Source organism: Miniopterus natalensis, chromosome 14 (genome assembly GCF_054644295.1).
Source record: "Miniopterus natalensis isolate mMinNat1 chromosome 14, mMinNat1.hap1, whole genome shotgun sequence".
NCBI classification, from domain to species: Eukaryota; Metazoa; Chordata; class Mammalia; order Chiroptera; family Miniopteridae; genus Miniopterus; species Miniopterus natalensis.
This window is the reverse complement of record NC_142094.1, coordinates 30,164,276-30,177,816: the sequence shown is the minus strand read 5'-3', so window position 1 is coordinate 30,177,816 and position 13,541 is coordinate 30,164,276. Positions and strand designations below refer to the sequence as shown.

Below are 13,541 nucleotides of genomic sequence, written 5' to 3'. Positions count from 1 at the left end.
GCCCTTTTATGCAATGATAAAGGGGATTAAAAGAGGTAGGATACACGTTAGCGTGTTGACCATTTAGCCGTCTGCCCAATACGTAGCCAATACTGAGGGGGAAGAGGCACTTTTTATTAATTGCACTGTTAATGTGTTTAGTTGTCTTCACCATTAGTTTGTTTATTTAACTCTAAATCCATATTAAAAAGTAAACACGACCCTACTCTAATTTAAGTGATTAATGTATGGTAGTCACTGTTTTTGCCTGTTTTATTTGTTTACTTGTTTGCCCTATCAGTTAGGTAAATTCTATATTCATGGTACAAAAGTAAACAGTCTAATTCGTGTGATAAAAGTAGAGAACAAAGTTTGCACATTTTTTTTGGTGACTCACTCTCTCCTTATTTACTGTCTCCTTCCCCTGCTCATTCCCTCACTCTGTGCTTCGGTCAGTGTTGGCTGCATGTAAGTGGGAAAGAACTGTGGCAAAAATGGCATTTTGGACCAGGCAGAGGATGATGGGAATGTAGCCTTATGCCATGATGTCATGTTTAGAGGCTCTTCATCAGTTTTAATGAAATACAAATGTGCTCAAAGCAAGTTCTGTGTTTTTTTCCCCCCCAAAAAATAAAAAAATCATTTAGTACAGCCTAACCCACATTGTTTTGTATTACAAGGATTATGTTTGGTGTGTCGCAATCCATTGGCTATTGTCTTGGGGAATTTTATTCAGCACAAGCATCTCTGATCATTCTGGCTTCCAGTCGGGTTAATTACTTGTTCATGTACTTTTTGGTCTTGTTGTCTCTATGTTAAAATCCTGGAGCATCACAGAGAAGAACACTGGGAGTAACAAAATATACTTGAATATTTCTGATAGATAAAAAGCTTATAAAGATGTATCTCTTTTTTTCTTCTTTTTTTTTGCATTGTTGTAAAAATAAGATCATTTTGTTAGTTCAACATGAACCTAAAGACTTGAAAATAATCTTTCTTTTTAAGAAAATCTTATCTATAAGTACAAGCTCTTAATTGAATCAATATTTCTCTTAATTTTTTATGTAGATCATGGAGGAAACAAATACGCAGATTGCTTGGCCGTCAAAGCTGAAGATCGGAGCCAAATCCAAGAAAGGTAAATTGTGAGGCGGAGACGTTGGTGGTTTGATAGCAGAGACCGGAAGGGGAATCACTACAGGTTTGCCAGGGAGAAGATCAACCTTTATTTTTATCATGTTTATCCCCAAATAGTTGCCAAGTAGCAATATTTTGGGAGGTTTATCATAATTAAAAATAATGTACAGCCTTTTATCCAACAACAGAAAAAATAGTTTTAAGTATTTTCTTATAATAGAAGATACCATAGCAACTTATGTTCTAAGGAAGCCCTCTCATTTGATGGCCACGAGTTATGGTAACTCTCCACATGTAATAATGTACTTTCAGTATATAAACCCTCAATGTGTGCATTTTAGTCCTTTTGTTTATGAAGCACACAGATTTAATATTGAGTCCCCCCCCCCCCTGATGTGATATGAACCTTACATGCATGTAGTCATTAGGAGATAATGAAAAACACCATCAAATAAAAAAAAACAGTAATTATGTGAGCTGAGCATTGTCCTTGTGTCCAGCTTTTTTGTTGTTTAGTTTTGTATTTGCTGCCCCTTCTCGCTTTGACTTTTATTGCTAACTGATGCTAAACCCTGTAAGATTTCTCAATTTCCTTTTATTTTAGTCCAGATTGCCTTCCTTTAATCTAATTTTATTAGAGTTACTCATCACATGGAATGTAAATTATTGTACAGTTGTTATGAATGTTGTTAGCTGGTGGACTACAGAAACTCTGATCTGGTTGCTTTCTTGATATATTTATTTTTTGGTTAACCCTCACCTGAGGATATTTTTTCCATTGCTTTTTCAGAGAGAATAGAGGTAGGGGAGGAAGGGGGAGAGACAGAGAGAGAGAGAGAAACATCAATGTGAGAGAGACGCATCGATGGGTTGCCTCCCCCATATACCCTGACAGGGGACCGAGAGTGAACCCGCAACCGAGGTACGTGCCCTTGACAGGGAATTGAACTCTAGACTGTTCTGTGCATAGGCTGATGCTCTAACCAGTGAGCAACATGGGCCGGGGCTTGTTACTTTCTTGTTATCATGGTGACAAGAAATGGGAAGCCGATGTGTTAAACAGTCATAAGAAGATACGGTAAATATTCCAGTGTAATTCCATAACTTTGTATAAACCTTAAACTTGCCAAGTGCTATAGGATATATTCTCAGTTCATTTTCAGTGCATTGAGACATTTTATTTTCATTATGCAGAAGAAGAAACTGTCATTATTATCTACTTATTTGGTTGTTTGCAGCCACTTAAAAATCCCTGACCTACTATAGCACTTGAGCAACTTGGGACTGGAACATCAACTGGATTCTCTTTCCCTATTAGGTATTTTTACTTAAAGAATGAAATGAGCTTTATTACTATCCTAATAAAAATGTAATCTCAGTGCCCAAAGAAAACCCCCAAGGAAACATGAATAATAGAACAATTCGAGATAATTTTGGATGGCTTATGCTTTCCCATTACCTATGCTACAGTGTTCTTTCCCCACTCTCATGGGAAACTGAGACTTGATTAATTGTTTATTCAAAATGTGGTGACAAGTTCGGAGATTCTGGATAATCTGGAGATGAATAGGTGAGGTTAATGTTTTAGATTAGTTTCCAACCATTGACACACAACCCATTCAGAATGGCCAACTACCTTCCACATTTTGATTTTGTGTTTTGCTTTGAAAATAAGAATATTTTAGCAGTGCATTTGAGGGCATTTAGCATAATTTCCACATGATTGAAGTTAACATTTGGAATTGTTTCCAAGAATTGATTTCCTCAGGCCTAGGCCTAAAGACGCCATTATATTTTTTATTATTTATGAAGTGCTATGAATGCACAAAATACTGTGTGGTGAGCAGAATGTGCCAAAAGAGAGAGATTAAGCTCAAGGAAGAGAGACAAAGTCAAGAGTTTTCCTCAGAGGAATTGACTGTTCAGAATTTACTTGGGTTGCTCTTATTACTTAAACACACAGCTGCCGAGTCAGTTCTTGGCTGACATCCCTATTATGTATATTCCTATGTTATTTTTAAAATGGTTTAATTCAGACGTGTAATTTGTACTGAGTAAGAGTAAAATGAACATAGCAGGAGGAACGTTCAAGGGTAATCATTTGCTGTTTCATCCGCTGTGCCTGTCTGCCTCTGAGTGTTGTAGAGGAAAGAGTTGTTGGTCTTTATTTTAAGCCCTTTCTTTCCAAACTATTATTCAGGAGACCAAAGAATATAAATGTATCTGTGGACTCATTCCATGTTTTGGAGGATTATTAAATTTTACATCCCATGGTGATGTGAAGGTTTGGAGAATGCAGATAATCCCCAGCCTGTGCTGGAGAGACAATACTACAGCCATGGGTTTGTGCTGTATTTTACTTTCTAGATTTATGATGCTTATTGGTGGAATATTTGAGCCTAGACAAACATTTTTCATGGCTACTGTTACCACAGTCTGCCCCCTGTTTTACCTTATTGGAATTTAGGTCTGTGCTTTTGAAGTGAATTTCCAGTAGACTTGTCCAGAGTTTATTTTTTGAGCCATCAATCCTTTATCAGAGCGGTATTTTAGCGGCTGCATGGCTTCTTTGGTTGAAGAGCTGGTAGGATGCTGCCTGGCAGAAAGGCAAACAGCTAACAGCCGAATTTGCCATCAGAAAATTGAGATTCTTCTCTAGAGTTCAGGTTCTGTAGCTCTGGGGTTGAACTGGGGAGCCCCATATTTAACAAGTTCCTCTGGTGGTTCCTCCAGTTAAGGTGAGTTTGGGAAACAGAAATCTCACCGTTTGACATTGAAATGTGATTTAGTCACTAAGGAGACCACGTTTTCAAAAGGCAATGAGTGATGACTGCTTTTGAAAAATAGGCAACATCCTTCAGCAGCTGCTTCCGGGTGACATCCATGCTGGTTTTCACACTTTACGGATTCATTAATTCTAAGTTTATGTCATCTTTGCAATCAGTTAACATGGGTAAGCTTAGAGTGATCACAGCTTCATCGTCCTGTTCCTGTGCGGAATACAGTTTTGGGTAGAAGACCTTCTGGTGTTGGTTCCTCCCTCTACCCCCTCCCTTCACCATCCTTCTTTTCCTTCTCACCTTTTTCTCTCCGCCTCTGCTTCCCTTTCACTCTGTCCCCTTGAACCCTGTAGAATATAGTGAAAACTCTAATAGGAACATTTTCATTTAGTTAGCAGGGCATTTTGGGAAAAAATTTTTTTTTTTTTTTTTAATATATAAACTTGGGCTGTAGAATTTTTAAAAAATTCTCAAGTATATGAACTTATGGGAAGGTTGAATCTTCATTAGAGCCACAAAGAACTAAGAAATTAAGATTCAGTAGAAGGGACATTTAAGTAGGCAACTCTAGGATTGACTCAGTGGAGGTCGTAATGAAGAAAAATAAAGCAATGCATAGTATTTCTTCTTTATAACACATATTTATTTTGAGTAAAAGTAAATAAAACTGTTTCTAACTCTTGGAGTTGGAATACTAAAACATTCCACTTTACATAAAAACATCTGAGCTTTGTGCTCGTTGGACCAGTATTTATAAGGTGTTTAATACTATAAGCCTGTACTACCATAGAATAACTTCAGGCACTCATTAAAATTTTGAATATACTGTTGTGAATCACAGCCTATTTTAAAATAAATTCTGTTTCATTAAAGTGCAAATAGCATTTTGAACAAGTTTTGACTGTTTTGCCAAATGAAAGTCTTCCAGACATGCTTCAACAAATAAAAGTGATTCGTAATGAGAATTTATCAAGCTGGTATGATTGTGCTGTGTGCTCCACAACACTAGATGAGTTTGTTCTCTTAAATAAGGTGAACATTTTTCTTACAGTCGTCTTTTTGCTCTTAATTTGCTCATCAATCTTTTTCTTCTCAGACTGGCAAATGTAAATGTGGGTAAAAATTGTTTAAAGTTTTTATGCCAAATTCCAAATAAGCGAGGTCAGCATTAGTGAAGCTTTATTGTCTTTTGTTCTGTGAGGGAGTTGTCCTTCGGAGTTCAACTAAGTGGTAGAACTGCTCTCTGCAGGTGTTTCTTATTTGACAATTTAGGGTGCTCCAGGCTAGCAGGAATGAAATGTGTTGACTGGGTTGCTTGATGTATCCTGGTTTGAGGCAATTTGGCCATTCACTTCCTGCTAAAATAAACAAGAGAATCATCAAAATTCCATGAGGTTTTAATAGTTTGGGTTGCATTCCATCAGAATAAGAACTATTTGAAAATCTTAGCATGAGGAAAAACTACTGTTCACTTAATTTTTTTCAGGGGAAAATGTTTTGTTGAGGGTCCCTATACTTTTGTTGGGTGTTCATGTTGGCCTCAGTGAGGCCTTTAATGTGGTCTTGCTCAAAGGGCAGAAGGCCGAGAAGAGGCATGGCAGGTTTCCAGTGGGGGACTGTGACCTATTAGGGTATCAAAAATTGATTTAGGTGGTCATAACCAGCATGTAAAAAATACGACTGGATTAGAAAAAACATCAGAGTGTAAGAGTATTGTGAAACTTTCAGTCATATAATATCACTGTTTATGTGTATGTAAACAAACATACATGCACACATATATGTTAGTAGGTCATGATGTAACATCTGTGACAAAGAAAGGTCAGAGAACACTGTTTTGGGTGGTCACTGTTCCCTGAGCAGATGCTTTTACATCCCTTGCCTTTAGTGAAGAAAGTGCCATCCCAGGATGCCTTCCATCTGTAGTTCTTTTCTCTGTTAAACCCTGTGAGGAAGAGAGACAAAAATACATTTTATTTGCCTACTTTATAATAGGCCTTGGGCTAGGTGTGTTACCTGTATTATCTTGGTTCATCCTCACACTAACCCACATGGGTGACCATTACTGTCCCCCTTGTACACATTAATGACTGATGTGGAGAGATGATATAGCTTATTTAAGGCCAGAGTTTGAAGTGATGGAGTTACGGTACACACCTTGATTTCAAAGATCAAGGTGTTTCCCTCCACTCCATACACATACACATACACATACACATACACATACACATACACATACACATACACATACACATACACATACACATTCACATACACATTCACATTCACATTCACATTCAAATACACATACACATACACATACACATACACATACACATAGCACATAGATGAATGTTTGATCACCAAAACAAAGAAGATTTACCAATACGTTAAGAAAACTCAGAACACTTGTTTAAATATTTTCTTGAAGGACAGAGGCAATCCTGCCTCCTTACATTTTTGAAGCTCTCTGGATGTCTTACCTTCTAAAAATGCTCAACCTAGAGTTATTCCTATCCCCCTTCGTGCTTTTTGCAGTGTCTTTCTTTCCCTTTCTCCTTTTTTGAACTCATGAGTGGTTTTACTGGGATTTTATATACTTTTCTCTGGAGCAGTAGTTCTCAACCTGGGGCGATTTTATTCCCCGGGGGACATTTGGCAGTACCTGGAGATACCTTTGGTTGTCACAGCTGGTGCTCCTGTTCACCGAGCGGTAGAGGTGGGGGTGATGCTGAACATCCCGCAGCGCGGGCGGCCGCCAGGACAGGAATTGGCGGGCGTCACATGTTAGTGAGAGGCGGAGAAGCGCCGCGCTGGGGGAGCGGCAGGATTCCAGGGCCCGCCGGCTGCGCAGCGCTGGAACCCACTGGAATGTTTCCCGGGCCCGGGCATCGCGTGCCTGGCTTCCTTTTGCAGTGTTAGAAACAGGACGGTCTGTGCATGTCAGTGACTCCCGAAGAAAGGGCGTCCGTGTGTAACACGTAGGTGAACTGACCGGCTTTTAGTAAAAGAGAAAGCGTGGCAGGATGGCAGGTCTGACATTTCAAAAGCCAGTTTGTGATCAGTTTTGAATCATAATTTGTGCAACTTCACCTGCTCGTTAATTCTGCATGAGTGTTTCACCAGTGTTTTAACTTGTACCTGTAGCTTCGGTGCTGGGGGGCAGACGGCTGTCCTTCCAGTTCCTGATGCCTGTCTCTTCTGTTTCTCTTTTCTGGAATGTGAAATTGTGATAACTGTGACAGTTTCTAAGGATTACGGTCATATTTGAACACCAGGAGGGTGCTGTGTACTCTGTCTTGCCCTGGAGATGGGCATCAAATTTTGATGGTTTCCCAAACCATGTGCGGCCTTTTACTGGTTTTCCTCTGCCCTGCGGCAGCATTGCTGGACAGAATTAAGTGACATCTGTCAGGCCAGTCAATAGCAATTACATTATTTCCATGAGGCCTTTTTGCAGTTGCAAACCTTGCTGAGGCGTTTCTCATTAGTTGAGGAGAACAAATCATACTGGCATCCTCATTTCTTCAGATGTCTTTTTTTGTGCCGTTAAAGCATGGTTTGCTGCTTATTATAACATTTTTATACAAACCTTGGTACTAACAGACATTTTTATCAGAAGATATTGGAGAGATTTCAGGAATGAGGTTGCATTCTCTTTGCACCTTGTTGCCAGAAATTACTCTTAAAGCAAAATAAGTCCTGCCTGAACTAAAAATAAAATGAGGACATAGCAGATGTATGTTTTTAGGTGTTTGGTTTGTGCAAACAGCTATGTATTACTTTATGAAAATTGGCTCACTCTATACACATTTCTTCAATTGGATGTTTTTACTTAAAAAATGAGAAGACATCTGCCATATAAGCACATAAATAATAATACTATTATTTTTGCAGCTATATGAAATGCCATTGTGTGTTTGTGGGATATGAATATATCATATTTTGACAAATCTGTTTTGATGGGTATTGGATTGGGTTCTATTTTTTCTACAGTGAATGTCAAACTTACTTGTCTGCTTGCACAATCTTTCCTGTTGCATAAATACAAGTAGAATTCTTAGGTGGCAGGTAATGAACAACTTTAATAATTTTTAGGATTGCTACCTTGTCTCCTCAAATGACAGTTGAATTCCTAGCAGCAGAGACTGGCTTCTGGAAGGGGAACAGCTCTTCCCGCTTCTTTGCCGACATTGTGCTTTTCCCTCCTCAGTCAGTAAAATAGTGAAAAATATGTTGTCTTATGTATGACCTTAATTAATAGAAAGTTGAACATTTTTCATCTGTCTGTGGACACTTATTTGTATTACTCACTCTGTCCCCTTTTGTTGGTTTAGTCATATCCTTTCCCTATTCTAATGAGTTGGTCATCTTTTTTTCGAATGAAATAGACATTTAAATTGTTTTTCCCCTATTTAGAAGTTTAAGATTACTTATGCTTCTCTCTAATTTTATTGTCCAAATGGCTCATTTCTCACCATTATTATTTATTCATAGTTAATATATTGGTCATTTTTTTCCTCAAACTAAAAAAATGAATCAACCTTAAGTAGTAATAATGTATTAATTTTTGAATTTAGAAAAGTATGCATTGACTTTTAAGGCATTGGATTTCCAAAGTAAACCGTGTAAAGCTTAGATCTTGAATATGAGTAGCATGAAACTATTTATGCACACGTCACACATATGTGTATGATGTGTGTGTGTGTGTGTGTGTGTGTGTGTATGTGTGTGTCAAGGCATGACACATACTTGCAATATCATACAGAGACATCAAATTTTTAAACTTTCTTTGTGTAACAGAAACAAGACCCAGGAAGGTGTTTGTCTTTGTGTTCATGTATTGGGCTTTGGTTTTATATTTTATTATAAAGTGTTTCTGATTTTTTTCCAGTCCCTTATATTCAACGGAAGGACACTGAAGTACTCTGTTTTGAATTGACTTGCGTTCTACTTCTAAACTGTCTCCATTTCTAGGGTGGGATCCATAAATGAGAGTATTTAGTCTCTGGTATAATTTACTTCCTCTGCACTCAGTTTACTTCACGGAACAAACCACTTTGCGTTGCTCTGTTTCAGAAGTGCCCCTTTGCGTTCTTTGTCTGTGTGGTCCACTCCTTCTCAAATCTGACACAGCAGCAAGGAGTCCTGACTTATTTCACTGAGCTCAGAGGTATGTGTGAATTTAGAAAGTGAGGGAGAAGAAAGGAAAGAGGACTTTCAGCCACCAAAGATAGATATTTGAGATGAAACAGTATGTCTGTCTTTCTTTTGCTTCCACCATCAAATGGGTATATTTTAATCTAATCCTCTTGGGTTATTTTTTCTCCTTTGGTCAATGCCTAATAGATTTTTACATCATAAGCAAGTTAAGTAACAGTCTTTCCACACCTGCAGAATGTAATATCTATATAGTCTAGGTTTGAAAAATCATTAAATGTAATTGCAAAATATTTTTAGTGTCGAGTAAAATTTGTTTAAGCAACATTGACTATGCTCTGTTCCCAACCCTTTATGGCATTTCACACCTTTGCACGAGCCCTGTCTGCTGCAGAAGGGCAGCTTCCTCCTTTCTTTTTCTAACTGGTCGACCCCTCGTCATCCTTCTAGGTTCATCTCAGATGCCATGTCTTCCTGGAAAGCTTCACCCACCTGCAGATGGAGTTTGAGACTCTCTGTCCTGCACTAACTCATTACCTTATACACACATTTTGGCACTTTTCACATGTGTTGTTTAAGCCTCGACTTTTGCCTTTCCTTCTGTACTGTGAGCTCAGGACCCTGGTCAAAGACACGTCTTACTCCCTACTGTGAGGACAGTGCCTGCCAGGAAGGTGGTTTTATAAATTATGAGTTAAAGTTTGCATTATCATTTAGGTTTAGAATAAATCTGAGATGAATTCAACAGAGATTTAAATCATTCTCATATCTTCTGGTTAACTTGGAAGAAAGTGAAAAATGGCCCTGGCAGCTAGGCCACAGTATTCCTAATTGAACATAAATACCTCTCACAGAATAGAAATAGACAAGGCTACTCCTGAGTGTGTCTGAAGGACCACTGAGACAAGGACCCGCTACAGCCACGAAAGGAACCAAACACCCCTCTCAGGACTGCTGAGTGACTGCTGCTGCCTTACCCACGATGACTTCTGCTTTTGTCCTCTGCTTTCTGGGTTACGTTTGCTGAGATACCCATTCAGCAGTTTCCTCCACTTCCTGACAGCTTTCAGTCCAAATTTCTTAAACTCTCCTTGGAATCACCCAGAACAAACCCAAATTCTATAATAAGATTTCTCAATTTTCTCTTAAGATGCCCCAGTTCCTTTGATGTCCTGTCTCTCTTGCTGTAGCGTAAAGCAAGCTCATTTTATTTACTAAAGATTTGCTCCTGGTGGTCTTTGGCTAGTGGGCACTGTAGTGAGATTTGGAGGAACTTAAGAAAGAAGCACTGATCTCAGTCTCTGCCTCTAGGATACTCAGTTTGGCCAGGGTTTTCTGCCTCACTCTCTTTAAACAATTTTAAAAAACTAGCATTGTTTGCTGTCAGGACTTGAATAGTTTAGAGGAGCAGGAGAGAAGTGCAAGCTGCAGCCAAGGGAAGTATTTTTTAGGGGTTGGTAGTTCCCGGTGTGGATCTTAAAAAGGTGGGGAGGAGAGGGGCACTTTGTATGGGAAAGGCTCAAAGCTGGGAAGGACCATTGTGTGCTGGAGGAAGAGAGGAGACTGGTGAAAGGGAGAGAGCTGGAAGAGTTGGTGGCCAATAGGGTTAGCCAGGTAGGGCAGATCAGTGAAGGCCATGACCTCATCAAGAGAACCTCATCCATCCTGTAGACAGAGAAAGCCTGGGTTAGGCGGCGGTCACAGGAGATGATCGATAGCTGTGTGGGAAGATGTTTAAGATTGGAAGATGGGTGTAGTAAATCATATTCGATGATAGTGAGATCAAGGAGACTTCTTAAGAAAGGTGAATTAGCAGAACATGGTGACTTGACAAAAGATTGGGTAGTTGGTTGCTATGGCAGGGGCTGTTGATAAGCTCTTGGCCTCCCTCTGAGCTACCTGTGGTGGGCATCTCCCATGCACACGGAGCTTCCTGCCTCAAGCCCCGGGTCAGTGACCTTCTCTCCTGGGCACTTTGTCCAGCACCGTGGGAGCTTAGGCGGTGGTGCAGAGCAGCCTAGAGTGCTGGCGATGGAGCAGGCCAGTGAACTCTCCAGGGGCACCTTCAACCAGTGAAGGACTAGAGGCAGGAAGCAGATGTCCGATTACCCCTGTTCTTTGTGGGATGATTCTAAGTCACATCATTTATGTCTCCTCAGAATACTCCAGGGGGATTGAGCCCCGGCAGTGACTGCTCAGTACCGCTCCTTTTATTGGCTTTCCTCTCTCCTCAGTCATATTTTCCTTTCTCCCTAACTGTGCTCCCTGAGAACACCTCCCAAATAAACTACCTCACGTAACACACATTAACCCACGTTATTATCTCAGTGTCTTTTTGGGGGAACCCAGACTAAGATGGGTATTCTGGATGATTGGGATACTCGTGCGGTGGAAAAATGGACTTGTCCTTCCTTCCCAGTCATTAATGAACAACTCTGTTGTTTAGTGAAAAAAATGACTGCACTCATCTCAAATGTATTTATATATCAGTAAAGAAATATGGCAAAATGATTTAGAGTTCATGGCTCGTTTTGAGAGGGGAAAAATGCTCCAGACCATCTGCAGAAGTATTAAAATGATCCCAAGTGCAACATAGGCACTCGAAGCAGTTTCCAGGCACATTAGGTTGTTGTCAACAAAAAGAAAAATATACACTATGGGGAGAAACAAGAAGTGAGAAAAGGGTCTGGGAACCCAAGATTTTTAGCAGGTCTGGAAAAAGAATGTCAGCGGGTGAGCAGGGCAGGAGCCCTGAGCTCCCTCTCCTGGGTATCATCCCGGTGGTTTAGGACTCCCAGGCCATTGGCAACTGTGATGTGATTCTGGCCAGGTTAAGGGAGCACTGATGACCGATCCCAGGGGAAAGGACCCAGCGAGGATCATACCTTTCTACTTATACTCTACTGAAAGTCATGGTTAGTGACTTGAGCCCAGTTAGGAAAAATGTTTATGGTATTAACAATACAGTTGTTGACTGCGCTCCGTGGGGATTCAGAAATATTTATTTGACAGTAATAACCATTTGGATTTCATCGTTTTCCTATTTCTCCTCATGATCACATTAGCATCCAAATATTTTTAAAGTGAGCACTTGTTGGAGTTTTCTAGACAAATGGCAAGAAAATTGCTTATAACTAAAGGGAGCAACAAGTGCATCCGGTTTCCACAAGCAGTCATACCTGAGTTCTTCCGCCCATGGGACTGATGCTCGACTGAAAAGATGCCCGCCTGGGGTGGTCCTGTCCATTACATGCTCTTAGGAAATGAAACCCTGGCTTTCCTTAGCCCTGTGTTCTATGTTGAACCCTGTTCTAAAAGGGAAGGAATAGTGTTTACTGATTTCTTTTTTCCTCCCTGAATCTATTAGAGATTCTTAGTTCTGTTGAAATGAGTTTAAAACTTGTATTGGTTATTTTTTTCACCATTTAATAAATTTTGGAGATTTCATATGTACTTTCACTTTATAATGTTCTCATCAATCATATGAATTAAGGAATAAGTTAATAAAACTTGAATTCTTATAAGAAAATATGCACCTCTATTATAGAAAACATACAGGAAAGTAAAATTAAGTAAGGAACATATTAGTGACCTTTGAGAGAGTAATATAATGTAGGATATAATGATCAGGAAAGAAGCAGCAGCTAATATTTAAGGGGGCCTCTCTGTGAAAGCAAATTACAATAGATGGAGTGGTTGCCTGGCACATCAGTGGGTTGAGGTGAAATGAATTTATTTTTCTTTTAATTTTTTCCTTTTCCTATAAGAAAAAAAGTCATTTGAGTGAACTTCTAGGCTGAGAAAGTATACAGAAGAGATTGACTCTAGAGAAAATAAAGCAGAGTTTAGGATGAAGTTACCCCTTGTAGGGTTAGGTTTGCAACAGGTGCTGGGAATGGGGTTTCACCTCACTTTTTGAGTCCTATTGACACTCTGCTCATTTTACTGAAAAACAAAAACAAAAAACAAACAAAAAAACAACAAAAACCATTTTAATTTCTGGTTTCCATAGGCCTCATTAGACACTGTTAGGTATGGTCGTGGATTTAATGAAAGGTCATGGACTCTGCCAGGCATATGCCCAGTAGGATTCTTCGCTTGTAGTATCTCCTCAGTGTAAATGTTTATTGAACTGGTTTGAACACATTTTCCTGAGTTTGTTGAAAAGAGGAGAAGAGTAGGATTATGGTAGATTTAAGATAAAGGGGATAAAAATAAGTGCAAATTTCCTTAGCCTATTTGGAGATGAAGTCAACTCCTGGGGCCACAGGGGGATGGTTTGGAGAGATTTGGAGAAATGGGGGAAGGTTCAGAACAGTTGCTTATGGAAAATGCAATAGAGATGAATAAAAAACTTGCCAAACCAAATTAGTGTCCAGTGGAGACTGCATAGCATGAATTTGTAGTCAGATTTCTTAGGACAGTTATATGCCTTTTTCCAGTTCTTTGGTCCCTCAGAAGTGGGGAACACGGGGTTACCTATGG

General features: G+C 39.5%; 1 protein-coding gene across 3 annotated transcripts in view; it reads left to right on the top strand.

Moving 5' to 3' along the window:
* BICC1 (BicC family RNA binding protein 1) overlaps positions 1–13,541 on the top strand; it is a 228,807-nt gene that overhangs the window by 126,026 nt on the left and 89,240 nt on the right. For all 3 annotated transcript variants that reach the window (XM_087824412.1, XM_087824411.1, XM_087824413.1), the window contains exon 3: positions 1,048–1,117. In XM_087824412.1, coding sequence (XP_087680538.1) covers positions 1,048–1,117 — 70 coding nt within the window. The remainder of the gene's footprint in view (positions 1–1,047; positions 1,118–13,541) is intronic.